The sequence below is a fragment of the Amphibalanus amphitrite genome, unplaced genomic scaffold, assembly GCF_019059575.1.
Source record: "Amphibalanus amphitrite isolate SeventyFive unplaced genomic scaffold, NRLGWU_Aamphi_draft 000147F_arrow, whole genome shotgun sequence".
NCBI classification, from domain to species: domain Eukaryota; kingdom Metazoa; phylum Arthropoda; class Thecostraca; order Balanomorpha; family Balanidae; genus Amphibalanus; species Amphibalanus amphitrite.
The window spans coordinates 515,528-528,236 of NW_024881642.1; the positions used below are offsets into that span (position 1 = coordinate 515,528).

Genomic DNA, 12,709 nt, shown 5'->3' on the forward strand with positions numbered 1-12,709 from the left:
GGCCGCTCATACAGAGTAATAGAAAAATCACACCGAAAGACACTACCGCCGCCGATACTCCATTGTCACCGACTGTCAACATGTACATGAACGCTAGGCGTGACGAAGCCTACCGTACCACAAACCCATAGCTACCTACAAAATGATTAGGTCATTAGGTATATTCATTATGCATACATACATATTTCGTTATTTCTCGTATGTCTCTTTGTGTAACCTCCATTTGCAAGAGCAAGAAAACACGCTGTTATGTACTACAAACATATATTTGCGAAAATATTCGACGGAACACTGGAAGGGTATCACGGGGCCGGCAGCGCCAGGCTGGCTCCGGCTGCCGACCTCCCTCTCTCTCGCTCTCATCCTGACGCAGCGCACCGCTCGCCGCCCCCTCCATGAACAGAACAGGCGCCGGCCCACCGGTTAAGGCACCGAACGAAAGGAGAGCCGCACAGAAACCATTGCAGCGGGTGCAGCGGCCGCGGCCGCCACCCAGTTCCCGAAGCGAAGCGAGAAGACACAAATTCACCGGGTTACCTGATACATACTCATATCGTTACCATCACAAGCGTACATCACTGACCCCGCCGCAGCGGAACCGAGAATTAATCGTCAGCCATAATCAATCAGCCTTCATCACAGTCGACTTCACAGTCAATCTCAAAGATCCTGTATATCGCGTTTCCAGCCGTAACGACGCTGTCTCTGCGGCGCCTACATGGGCGGCCCGCCGTCCGGGTAGTTGAGCATGGTCTGCATGCTGGCGGCGAAGTTGTTGGCTCCGCTGGCGCAGTCGGCGTCCCGGTCGCCGTAGAGCGCCATCACGGCCAGGCCGAGCAGCAGCAGCGCCTGCACGGGCAGCGCCACCCGCGCCACACGCCACATCAGAGTGGCTGTGCGCGCCAGCAGGCCGCGGCGTGCCTCCTCGTCACCAGACTGCGGAGTGGACAGGGAAGATGTCAGGTCATGTCAGACGTTAGGTCAGGTTAGCCGTTCGGTCAGGTCAGGGTAGGCCAGCATCAGATTAGGTCAGGCCGGCAGGTCAGCCGTCAGCTTACACAGCACTTGCAGAACTGTCACATCACTGAACAAACGCGATGGGAGACTCAATCAGAACACCAGATGGCAAGAAGTGACATTTTGGCCAGCATTACACTCCTGACAGTCCTTTACCACCTTTGCCAGCCTCTCAGCCCCTTCCTCAGATCAGACCCATTCCTCGGCCCCTCCCTTAGCCCCTCGGTCGCCCACTTCTCGCCAATTCCTCTATCTCGGTCTCGTCACCCACCTCGGCGGCGGCGTCTCCGTCGTCTGGCGGCGCGATCGAGAGCAGCTCCGACTGGAGCGCCACCAGGCGGCCACAGACGGCGTCCCACTCTGTCTGTAGCTCGGTTAGTCGCTGTCGGACCGGCCGGCCGCCCGTGGCCGCGCCCTCGGGCAGCTGGTGGCCGGCGGACACCACGGCGGCCAACAGCTCCGTGTGAGCCTCCAGCTCCACACACAGACGCTGCAATGGGACAGAGGTCAGGTCAGGTCAGCTACATATACAGGCCACAGACACTGCGAATGGGGATCAGTCAGGTAGGGTTTGATCTCATCTGCAAATTTAGATACCATCAGAGGGAAATATGAAGCATACGCCGAGGTTGGCTTGAGGTAAAAAAAAAAACTCACATCAAACACATTCATAAAAGCTTTTGAAAGCACGATGGGGGATATCTTAAAATACATCAATATGCCGGGACCCAGACTAGGCAAATTTTCATCCCATGGGCTATACCGTAGTCACAGAAGCCCCTCGTCCGTCCCAGCGCACTCACGTTGAACCTCCTGAGCTGCACGTCGTCCTTCCGCAGACTCTCTGCGCTGGGCATGTTGTCCAGTTTGTTGGCCGTGTGCTGAAGCCACTGCTGCAATCTCCAGCGGTCCAGCTCCCACTGTAGCGGCGCCTCCTCAGCCGCGTGCAGCCGACCGTGGGCAGCCGTCCGCAGCCTCTCGTACCTCTCGCGGACGGCGGCGGCGCGCGGCTCAGCTCCCTCCGGCCGCTGGTGGCTCAGAGAGCCCACCAGATCGGCGGCGCTGGAGCAGGCGCCCAGGGTCTGAGCGAGCTCCGGCACGGCCGGCGACTCGGCCGCCAGCAGCTCCTCCAGCCGCGACAGACACGAGTCGGCCTCGTCAGTGGCCCGGGAGAGCGGGTCGGCCGCCGCGTCCGTCTCCTGAGAACGGCGGAGAGAGGCGTCAGTAGGCCGTCACGGTCTGAAGGGGGTTGAACAGCGAGATTCACAAAGAAAACAAATGCAGCGATACATCTGGGTAATGGCCCTTGCTCCTTTTCCTCTTTGCCACTACCCTCCCTTCCATCACCTATCGACGGCAGAATTTAGCCACTACCTATCCCTCCCTCCCGCCACATAGCCCCCATCGTCCTACCCCCGCCTTTTCTCTCTGCCTCTATTCTCACCTCTTCTCCCTCTGCTCCAAGCGCGCTGTGCAGCTCGCCGAAGGCCTCAGTCAGCCGGTGGTAGGCGGATGGCGGCCGTAGGTCGTACGAAGACGCCTCCTCCGGCGCAGTGGTCTGTAGCAGGCTGACCGTGTCTCGGGTGACCGAGTCGAGGCGCGCAGCTAGGGTGTCACGGTCCGCCGTCAACTCCTGTGGGGATAGTTGATGGAGGCTGGTTAGTGGGGTGGTGCAGGTGGAAAAGATTGGGGCACGGAGGGTTGCCTGGGGTTAGCTAGTCATTACCTTAAAGTGACAAAACGGTGCAACACTTGTGACAACAAATGTTACATTTAACCAACCGATCTTCCATGTAAGTGAAGCACTGTTATACTGGCAAAGCCAGCGATCATACTTCTAAGAATCAACACACACAAATACGAGACGAGTACTGTGGTCACTCAATCTCCCACCTCCCACCCACAAACGCCCGCCGGCGACTGACCGCGAGTTTGGCCGGTCCGTTGAGCAGTCCTCCTGCGTTGGCCTCCAGCAGCAGCAGGCGCGCCCGCTCGTGCAGCTGCTCGGCGCCGCTCTCCAGCTCTGCCCAGTCGCTGTCGGTGTGCTCCTGGACGGCGGCGTGTTTCCTCAGCCGCTCGGCGGCGGCGGCCGCCTGCTCGCGCAGCTGCAGCCAGCGGCCGGTGGCGGCGGCGGCGCCCTCGGCCAGCGCACCGTCCGCCGCCAGGTGCCGGCGGCGCAGACCGGCACGCAGCAGTCGGCTGACGCCGCGCGCCGCCGCCGCCTGCTGCTCCAGCTCCTCAGCGGCGCGGCTGACCGTCTCCAGGTCCGTCCGGACGCGGTCCCGGGGCACCAGCTCGGCCGAGGGCGCGGCGCCGGCCAGCCGCTCCTCGGCGGCAGACAGACGCGACTCGAACTCGCGCAGCTCGCGGCCCAGCTGGCCGGCCGACGACCAGGCGTCGGCGATCCGCTGCCGCCGGCCGGCCGACAGCTCGCAGATCCGGGCCCACCTGACGGAGGGGTGAAGTGAGTGGAGTCAGCATCGAAGCAACACTTCAGGGAAAACTAACATAGCGATAAAACAAAAGGTTCATCCTACGTAATATCAATACAATACTGTATACAAGGAACTGAAACTTCACCCTAAGGGTTGAGTGGTTAGAAATAACAGGATATGAAGCCAAACAGATTCAAAAAGTGACGTCATTAGATACATTGCGCCTTGCTCTGTCATCCACCTATCAGCTCAGTCTTATATTCGTCGACCAATACTGACCTCTGCTGCAGGTGACCGCCGCCCTGGGTCACCGTGCGCACCTCCCGGGCCTCAGGCAGGCCGTCAGTGTCGCTCATCAGCAGGTCACAAAGACCAGAGATGTCGCCCATCTTGCGACTCACGTCCCGCACCAGCTCCAGCATCTCCTGTAGCAGCGTGGAGGGGAGGAGAAGGATGTCAGTTTAATCGGAGGAGTGGTATATTTGAGATAGAGAAACAGACTCATGTATTACGTTCACATGACACATTACATGGGCCGACAATTTTGCATTTTACTCAGAATATTTAGCAGGGTATGTTGAAAGCGATTTTTCTTTTTACGGGAACAATGTTATAGCACACAGTTCAAAGTCATAAAAGCGTAAAATTGAGACAATTTTTTAACGTGACGAGCCTTGGTATTTTCAGGCAAGTTTAAAAGTCCAGAAAACTTTAGCAAAATGGAACAACAGTCTGAATAACATTACCAAGAATAAGGAAGACACTTCTTACTGAGCGGCAATAGCTGTCTAGACCAGGGCACTCAACAACTACTTGAATCGCAAAAAGTTGCACGTGTTTTCGCACAACTTTCAAAGCGAATGAAGCAACGACAAGGAATAAAAACAGTTCAATCCACAATAACAACACTAAAAGACCAAAGTATCTCCTTTCTGCCCTCGTCGATTGGACATCCGCCTGTCATTTACCCCGTTTACATGAGTCAGCGAAAATGACGTTTAGAACGGATATTTCCGTTTAGCGAAAAGTGCGCAAGTTTCGACTCATGTAAACTGGTTTGGGCGCGCAAAAATGACGATTACGCGGAACGGAAATATCCGATGAATTAATGGGAAATATCCGTTTAGGACGTCAGGCCTAAACGGATTTTTTGCGCATCTAGCAGAAAATGACATGAATATGCATGTTTTATAGATGAATTTTTTAGTTTACACATCAAAATACATATTTATCTTGAATGGTAGGTCTAATGACAATGAAAAATCCACTTTTTGTCCCTGATTTCGCGCCATTGTGGCAGATTCATAAAGTACCTACATAAGTGTTGAGAGGAACGTCCTATGCTTCAAAAGGGATGCATTCTAGTTTAGGGCTAATTTCCTTATTTCTTAGATTCAACAATCAGGGTTCAATTCCAGGGCAACCAACATAGCCATCCCAGCCAGTCGCTCCCTATAGCCACTTGGAACAGCATGCTAGTGCCATTTAGTGCTTGGTACACTGGATATGGTGCTTGATTTATTTTGCTTTAGTACCTACATGCTCCCAAACAATTTTCTCTACCTTGGTACTTCAAACTTCCTAGCAGTGATCAGGGGTGGAGATCTGTCAAAGGGGGGGGGGGGGGGTCCAGGCCGGGCAGATGTAGGCGGGCGGAATGCAGTACCATTGACTTACATAGCAGTAATTCGTTTTCAGGGGGGGCCTGACCCCCCCCCCCCCGACACCCCCCGAGATCTCCACCTCTGGCAGTGATTCAGATAACTTATGCTTCAGCGAACAGCCACCAGACGGCAGGGCATGCAGGCTGGTTGGGACAGAAACTTGGCTCATGGCTGCATGCCAAAGTATACCTACACAAGACACACAGACAAATTTACTCAGACATTCTACTGCCATCTGCCCCCCCCCCCCAGCAATATTCAAATGTTCACCTTATTGTTCCAAAGAAGTAGATTCTTCAGTGGTGGGAAGGTCTCTGAAAGTTTGGTTAATCTCGGATGGTGGAAGCAGGCAACTGGCAAGTTTTGTGGAATTTGTAGAATCATACCTAACCTTACCTACCAACCTAACTTTCAACCTACCATCCTACAAACACACCTACATGCCTACAACCTATTATACCAAACCACTTCCTACCAATCTACAAGGTGAACCAACCTACCAAATCACATAGGTACCACTCGGACTTCATCTTCACATCTTACCTGGTGTGATTGAGAGTGGATTATTCTATGCATTTTGAAAATTGCACTGATTGTGTCTTAAAGTTTGGTGGTGAGTAGATGTAATTTCTGTTATGACTTAAACACTTGGAAATGATGGATACTGTGTTGCACCCGACAGTCAAGCAATGCACCCACAGGTCACATCTACTACACAATTCACCTAGTACTGATCTGACCCCTGTCTTTGAAGAACTGAGCAGCTAAAAGCAAAAAATGAAAATAAAATGCTGAAATATTCAAGTGCTTCAAATGTGTCAACCAAAAATGTATAGGTACACAATCCCGCACCACCCACTTTCATACCAATGTTTTCTGAAGTGTGGCACCATCCTGCACATCCTTTCATGCATTTTCATTTTGTCAACTTACTGGAGGTCCATCATGATGAGCTATGACTATTATGAGCTGTCTTAACCTTTTTCTGAAGCCAAAAAGACTTTCAATATAGATGTGCTCTTCAATGTTGTCCAAGACCTCAATTGTTTACTTGCTTTCTGACAGTTAATCACACTATTTTTACAGCACACAAGTAAAATAATGGCTTGTGCCATGATTATTTCCAATTCTACATACAAAACTTTTAAGAATCAAGTAAATTAAGCCTAAAACAAGCACAAATAATGCTTGATAGGAGCTGCGCCAGACATGTAAAAATGCGCAAAATATCCGTATTTTTCGGGCTGCCGGCGTAAAGGGAATTATCCGTTCCGGAACGGATTTTTCCGATAAGGCTCATGTAAACGGGGCCACCGAAACGCATTTTTCCGTTCCCTGGCTAATCGGATATTTCCGTTTAGGCTGAATGACTCATGTAAACGGGGTAATTGTGAACTCACGTCGTTTTTCTTAGTGGCGGCGTGGTGCTCCTTTTTGTCTCCCGTCTCGAACTCGACGGGTTCGTCCAGTATCAGCTCAATTTTGGCCAGTTTGGCCTCCAGAGCCGGAGTCATTTGCTCAAAGTCGGCCACAGTCTGCAGACAGCACAGACAGTAATCAGTGATACGAAGACAACACAGAAAACAAACAAATAGCGTACAGAGCAAAACGGCCAATAGTCTACTAAATAAGCTAACGTGGCGCTTTAGAGACGCAAATCAAAGATGGCATTGAGTAATCCTACACGACAAATATCTTCAAGTTGCAACCATGAATGAACTTTGCCCATTTATCAAACAAACTATGATGACATGGTAACCTCAAAATAAAATTCATGGTTATCAAAAGTTAAACGACGTTGTCCACCCCATCACAAGGAACCAGCCGACGATTCTGTCCTCTCAGTCCGCCCTCCCTTTAAACGCTGTTACACAATCCCTGCCTCCCTCCCCTCCAATCACGGACCTCGAGCAGGGAGTTGATCTTGTCGAGCCGCGCGGCCCTCTCCCGCTCCAGCTGGTCGCAGTCTCCGCTCGCGGTGAGCAGCTGGGCAGGCAGCTCGTTTTGTAGGTACGTCAGCAGCGTGCAGAGCGACGTCTGGCCCTGGCCGCGCACCGCCGCCGACTTACGCTCCAGCCAGTCGGAGTGCAGCTCCTCACTGCGAACAGGGTCGGCGGTCGTGAGCGGGGGGATGGGGATGCGAAAGAAGATACATGCTAGCAAGAGATAGACATCATGACAACGATTCACTTGCATGTAATGAATTATATAGCACGCAATACGCCAAGAGACAGGTTCTTCGATCACATTCAATTTTCATAAGCGCTTACCAAGTACGATAAAAACGGACTTCGGACTGATTCTAGGTCTACGTGTTTGCCTGACAGGCCAGCCCTTCCCTCCCAGCATTTGATTTTCCCCCATCCACTCACTTGGTCCTCGCTAGTTTGCGCGTCGTGTCTTTGTCAGCCTCCGTCTGCCCGGAGACGCCCATCAGCAGTCTCAGCAGCAGCAGGCGCGCGCGCAGCTGGCCGGCCGCGGCGGCCGCCGTGCGCTCGTCCTCCGGCGTCAGCGCGCCGTTCAGAGCCGCCCGCTGCCGGTCCGCCTCGTCCAGATGGCCCTCCAGAGCGGCGAGCGCGGCCGTCTCCTCCTCAGCGGCGGCTCCTCCGGCCGGCAGCCGCTCCAGCCGCTGCAGCCCGGCAGCTGCCTCCGCAGCCGCCTGCTGCTGCCGCCGCCAGCCGGCCGACACGTACGACACGTAGGCGCTCCAGGCTCCCAGGTCGGCCGCCAGCTCGGCCAGACGGCTCTCCAGCGGCGCGCACCAGGTGTCAGCGGCGGCTGGTCCCGCGGCGTGGCGCAGCGCGGCCAGCAGCTGCTCGCCGCGCAGCAGCTGCCGCTCCAGAGCCGCCAGCTGCCGGCGGAGCGCCGACAGCTGGCCAGCAGCCAGCGGCCGCCGCCGCAGCCGCAGCAGCTCCGTTTCCAGGCAGCGCAGCCAGGTGAGCGCGCGGCCGTGCAGCGTGCCGGCTAGCAGCGCGTGCCGGCCGCGCAGCCGGGCCAGCAGGCGCAGCACGAGCGCCAGCTGCCGGCCCAGCGCGGCGGCGCGCGGCCCGGCCGGCTCCTCGGTGGTTAGTCCGGCGGCCAGACGGTCCCGGTGCAGGCCCAGCAGACGGTCGGCCGTCTGACAACACCGCGGAGAGCACAGGGTGGGTCAGGATGTCGATCAGTCAGCAGAACAGGACATTTTAAGACAACAGTGGTAGCTACTAGCTATGACCGATAATGACGACTAGTCATGTAATATAACCAATGATGACTATGTATCCTTGTAATGCAATCGAAATCAGCACGCATCTAAATGAAGAAGAAAACTTTGTGCTATTGTTCACCAGCATATTGCCCTCAACTTGTATCAATACAATGATTGAAATAAAAGCTAACCACTGCCTTCCACAATCCACATTTGTAGATCGGACTGACACGTCGCATTTATCCCGTTCGGCCCTACCCACCTGCACCCTGGCGGCCTCTGCCGTCAGCTCCGGTCGTTCCGCATACACCTCGGTGGGTGCCGGCCTCATCAGTTGGTCAAACACAGCTTCATGGACGGCCTCTGCGGCCGGTGTGTCCTCGGCAACCACCGCGGTCAGCTGGTCGTCGTAGCGGGCCAGTAACAGTGAGACGCGTGCCGACTCCCAGTCCTGCCGGGGACGGAGAGGGAGGCAGGGCGGTGTCAGGAAGCGTCAGAGTGAACAACTGGGGTGACATAGACGGGACAGGCGAAATATTCCTGTTCTGTGCCTATATTTTCCGGTAAATTCACACAAAATACATAGAAGGTTGAGATTCCTCACACACCTTTTAAACAAGTAGATTAGACACCAGATCTAAGAAGCAAACAAAATATAGCTGCACCCAAACTATGAAATGCAAAACAGCCGCCACCTCACCCATACTCTACAATAGCGCCCTCTGCAGTCCCTGTCCCTGCGGAGCTCACCATGAGCAGCGCAGCGGCATCAGCCCGCAGCTCCGCGGTGGCAGCTGTCACGCTGAGCTGGCGCAGCTGCTGGGCCACTTCCACAGCCGCCGCCAGCTGCTCGGCCAGCAGCGGCAGCGGCAGCCGCCGGCTGTCAGTCAGCTGGCGCAGCTGCAGACGGACACCGTCCAGCAGACGCGAGTCGCGCGCCGCCGCCGCCGTCTGCTCCGGGGTCACTGTCAGCCGGGCGGCGACCGCGTCCAGCCGTCCGGCCGCCTCCGCCAGCTGCGCTGATAGCTGGGAGAGCGCCGGCGGCGCCGCCTGGCCGCCGGCCGCCAGCTGGTCGAGCAGCTGCCGGCAGCCGCCCAGCGTGTGTCGCAGCTGCGGCAGCTGCTCGGTGAAGGGCGAGGGCCGCTGGTCGGCGGTCGGCTCGGCGGCCTGCAGCCAGCTGAGGGCGGCCTGCAGCTGCACCAGCAGCCGCTGCCAGAGCAGCGCGGCGGCGCGGCACTGGTCGGCCGCCTCGGCCACCGCCTCTGCCGCCTCCTCCCTCTGCCGCTGGCCGCGCGCCGCCAGGCCGGCCGCCGGCGTACCCTCGGGAGGGGTCTCGGCGTCCTCTGCCGGCGCCGCAATCAGCTGCTGGTGCGCCAGCTGTCCGACAGAGAAATCAACCGGTCAGCCGGGGAATGTAACAGACGAGAAGGAAAATAGCATTAATGTTGTGACGAACAAACTAGAAGCTGATGGTGACGATCAGCAGGCAATGTTGGGAAATATAAAAATTAAAATATATTCCATATTGAGTTATTAAAAAAATATTAGAAGCAGCATGATCAACTTTCAACCAAAGACAAATCAAACGCACGAGTAACTATCTATCCGCCGATTCCGCCGAGACGGTAGTTCAGCGTGTTCACCTGTATGGCGGCCGCCTTGGTCTCCAGTTCGTCAATGGTAGTTGCGTCCGGTCGGGGTAGAGCCTGCGCCCTGAGAGCCTCCAGTTCGGCCACCAGGGCGGTCAGCTGATCTACAGCAGCCATCAGTTCGGGGTCGACCGGCTCCAGATCGAGCGGGTGCTCCTCTTTGAGGGAGCGCAGCCGCGCCATCAGCTGCACAATCTCCGTCTCTGTCACCTGGCGGGGGAGGGGAGGGAGGAGGGGGTCACAAAGGAGAATGAGCGGTAATTGGGCTGCTTTCGGGGAAGGATAACTATTGGTTATAAGCATAGCATATCGGTACACAGGAAAATGAGCGACGGTTTTATCAAAATGCCGTACGCTACGCTACTCATAAACAAGCCAAAAGAATGAATAGGGTGAAGTCGTATAAGAGTACGCACTTAGTGGATTTCTTGCTCTCATTTGTTTCATATTTGAAAGAAAGAAATCGCAAATAGGGAATATTAAAGGTCATTGAATTAGCCATCAACCCATGGGGCAACGATCCTTCAGCGTAAATGGAAGTGGTCTAAAACTGACATTTTCTGAACTGCTGCAGTTGCGTACTCTTACCATATGGGGTGTGTAAGAGTACGCACGCCAGGCGGGTGGAGTACGCAAGCATATGAACACACACCTATGCAGCTTGTATTGTCCAAATGCTTAACTTCAAACTCAGAAGGCATTTAAGTTAATTCTAGTATCCAAAAAGAAAAACATAAAATAAATCTTTCAAGTCTATAAATCAGGAAATAATCATGTCGTGTGTTTCTTAAAAAAATGCACAATCAAAAGGAAGAATAACTCGTATTTGGAAGAATTTCTGGTACGCATCTGCATCGCAGTGCTCCATTGATGATATACCTACAAAACAAACGTCATTGAGCGATAGATTAATAATTTTATATTTCTGTATATTCGATTTAATGTATAATTATGCGTACTCTTACCCTCCTGAACAGTGCGTCCTCTTACCGTACATGCAATTCGCGCACAAAACAACCCCGAAACGTTGTGCAAAACTTCGCAAACAGAATATTGCACTGCACAGTATTTCCCCAGTTAACCTAACAAGTTTCCCACAACAATCATGGAAATGTACCTTATCTCAACTGCCAAGTATCAAAATTATTGTACCATACCATAATAATATCATAACGCTCGAAAATAGTATTCATCGCCTTAAACTCAACAGCGTCGCCGCTCAACGCCCACGTTCCGTTGGTGACAAGCACGCACTGGCGGCTTCATGTCACTTCATGAACTCGACAAACCCGCGTTGCTAAGCAACCGGAACAGCTGATGCGTACTCTTATCGCCCGCGTACTCTTACCCGCCCTTACCCTAATTGAGAATATAACCGCTCGTACAAAGGCAGAGCAGCCATCCTACCGCAATGCTTAAGCGAGTCCCAGAGTCGACCGTTACCTGAGCGGCGTGGCAGTGTGGGTGTTTCTTCTTCAGCGCGGCGACAAGCCGGTGCAGCGCGCCCACCTCAGCCTGCAGCTGCGGCACGTGAGCTGAGCGCGGTACCGAGCCGGCCTTGGCCAGCAGCTCGAGCAGCATTAGTCGCCGGTAGAGCTCCATCTCGGCGGCTCGGACGGCGGCCAGCTGATCGGCCACCGGTCGCAGCGCCGCCAGCCGCACGCCCAGCCGGCGGCCGAGCAGCGCGGCGCGGCTGACGCGGCGCGCCGCCTCCAGCCGGGCGGCGCTGTCGGCCGGGTCGTCTCCGTCGTCTGCCGCCGGCTCGGCACGCGCCGCCCGCCGCTCCCAGTCGGATAGCTGGTCGCGTACAGTCTCCATGGCGGCCAGCACGGGCGCCAGCTCGTCGGCCCGGTCGGCGGCCGCCAGGGTGGCTGTGGTGCGCCGCTCCAGCCAGCCGAGCTCGGCGGCGCGGTCGGCGGCGCGCAGCCGAGCCGCCTGCTCCGCCAGCCAGCGGCCGGTCTGCGCCAGCAGCGAGCGCTGCAGCTCCTCGTCGGTGACGGTGAGCGTCGCCAGAGCCGCGTCCAGCTCGTCGACAGCGGCGGCGCCCAAGTGCTCCATCGTCTCCAGCTGAGCGCGCAGCTCCTGCCGACGCAAAAATCCACCGGCCGTCATTCACCGGACACACAAGTTCGCACAGACGGCCGCAACTTCACACCAACATATTTACAGGAACGTCAGAGTTGCAAAGGGTGTGCCGGGCCCGGGTATGCAGTTATCTTATATTTAGCAATTAGCACTATATGTTTTCTCAATAAAAACAGATATCAGGGCGAAATTTGTAATTGTGCTGATCAGCATTAGGCACAATACTACCACTGGGTATAGTAGCAAGCAATAACGAAGTAATTATCATCCGAAAGCATAGTGCTCCATTCCATCCATCCTTCCCCCTTCCGAACCATCCCCGCTCTCCCCTTTCTCCCTCCCCCTGTCCGCCGGCGTACCTCCTGCTCGGCCAGCTGCTCCTCGGTGGGCTCCTCTCCCTCGTCCGGTACGGCCTTCCTGACTCTGCGCACCCACTCCTCCACACGGGCGCTGTTCTCTCGCACGGTCAGCATGCGCAGCTGGAGCGCCAGCGCGCGGCCGGCGCTCGTCTCCAGCCGGGCGCGCAGCCGGTCCAGCTGCGCCTCCTGGCTGGTCAGCTGCAGCCGGCAGCTGCGCGCCGTCACCAGGCGCTGCAGCCGCGCCAGCAGCGGCCGCAGGTGGCGCAGCCGGCAGAACCGCTCCGCGGCGCCGCTGCACAGCTCCTGGGCAGAG

At 55.6% G+C, this 12,709-nt stretch overlaps 1 protein-coding gene across 1 annotated transcript in view; it reads right to left on the reverse strand.

The window, feature by feature from the left end:
- Positions 1–247: 247 nt before the first annotated feature.
- The window catches only part of LOC122382793, a 54,302-nt gene continuing 41,840 nt past the window's right edge, over positions 248–12,709 (reverse strand). The window contains exons 5-18 of the mRNA XM_043368593.1: positions 12,397–12,699; positions 11,396–12,034; positions 9,947–10,162; positions 9,054–9,680; positions 8,566–8,754; positions 7,489–8,234; positions 7,022–7,214; positions 6,517–6,651; positions 3,732–3,877; positions 2,943–3,465; positions 2,462–2,650; positions 1,821–2,216; positions 1,289–1,507; positions 248–936 (exon numbers count right to left, since the gene is read on the reverse strand). Of these exons, the coding sequence (XP_043224528.1) occupies positions 715–936; positions 1,289–1,507; positions 1,821–2,216; positions 2,462–2,650; positions 2,943–3,465; positions 3,732–3,877; positions 6,517–6,651; positions 7,022–7,214; positions 7,489–8,234; positions 8,566–8,754; positions 9,054–9,680; positions 9,947–10,162; positions 11,396–12,034; positions 12,397–12,699 (4,743 nt within the window). The 3' untranslated portion in view covers positions 248–714. The remainder of the gene's footprint in view (positions 937–1,288; positions 1,508–1,820; positions 2,217–2,461; positions 2,651–2,942; positions 3,466–3,731; positions 3,878–6,516; positions 6,652–7,021; positions 7,215–7,488; positions 8,235–8,565; positions 8,755–9,053; positions 9,681–9,946; positions 10,163–11,395; positions 12,035–12,396; positions 12,700–12,709) is intronic.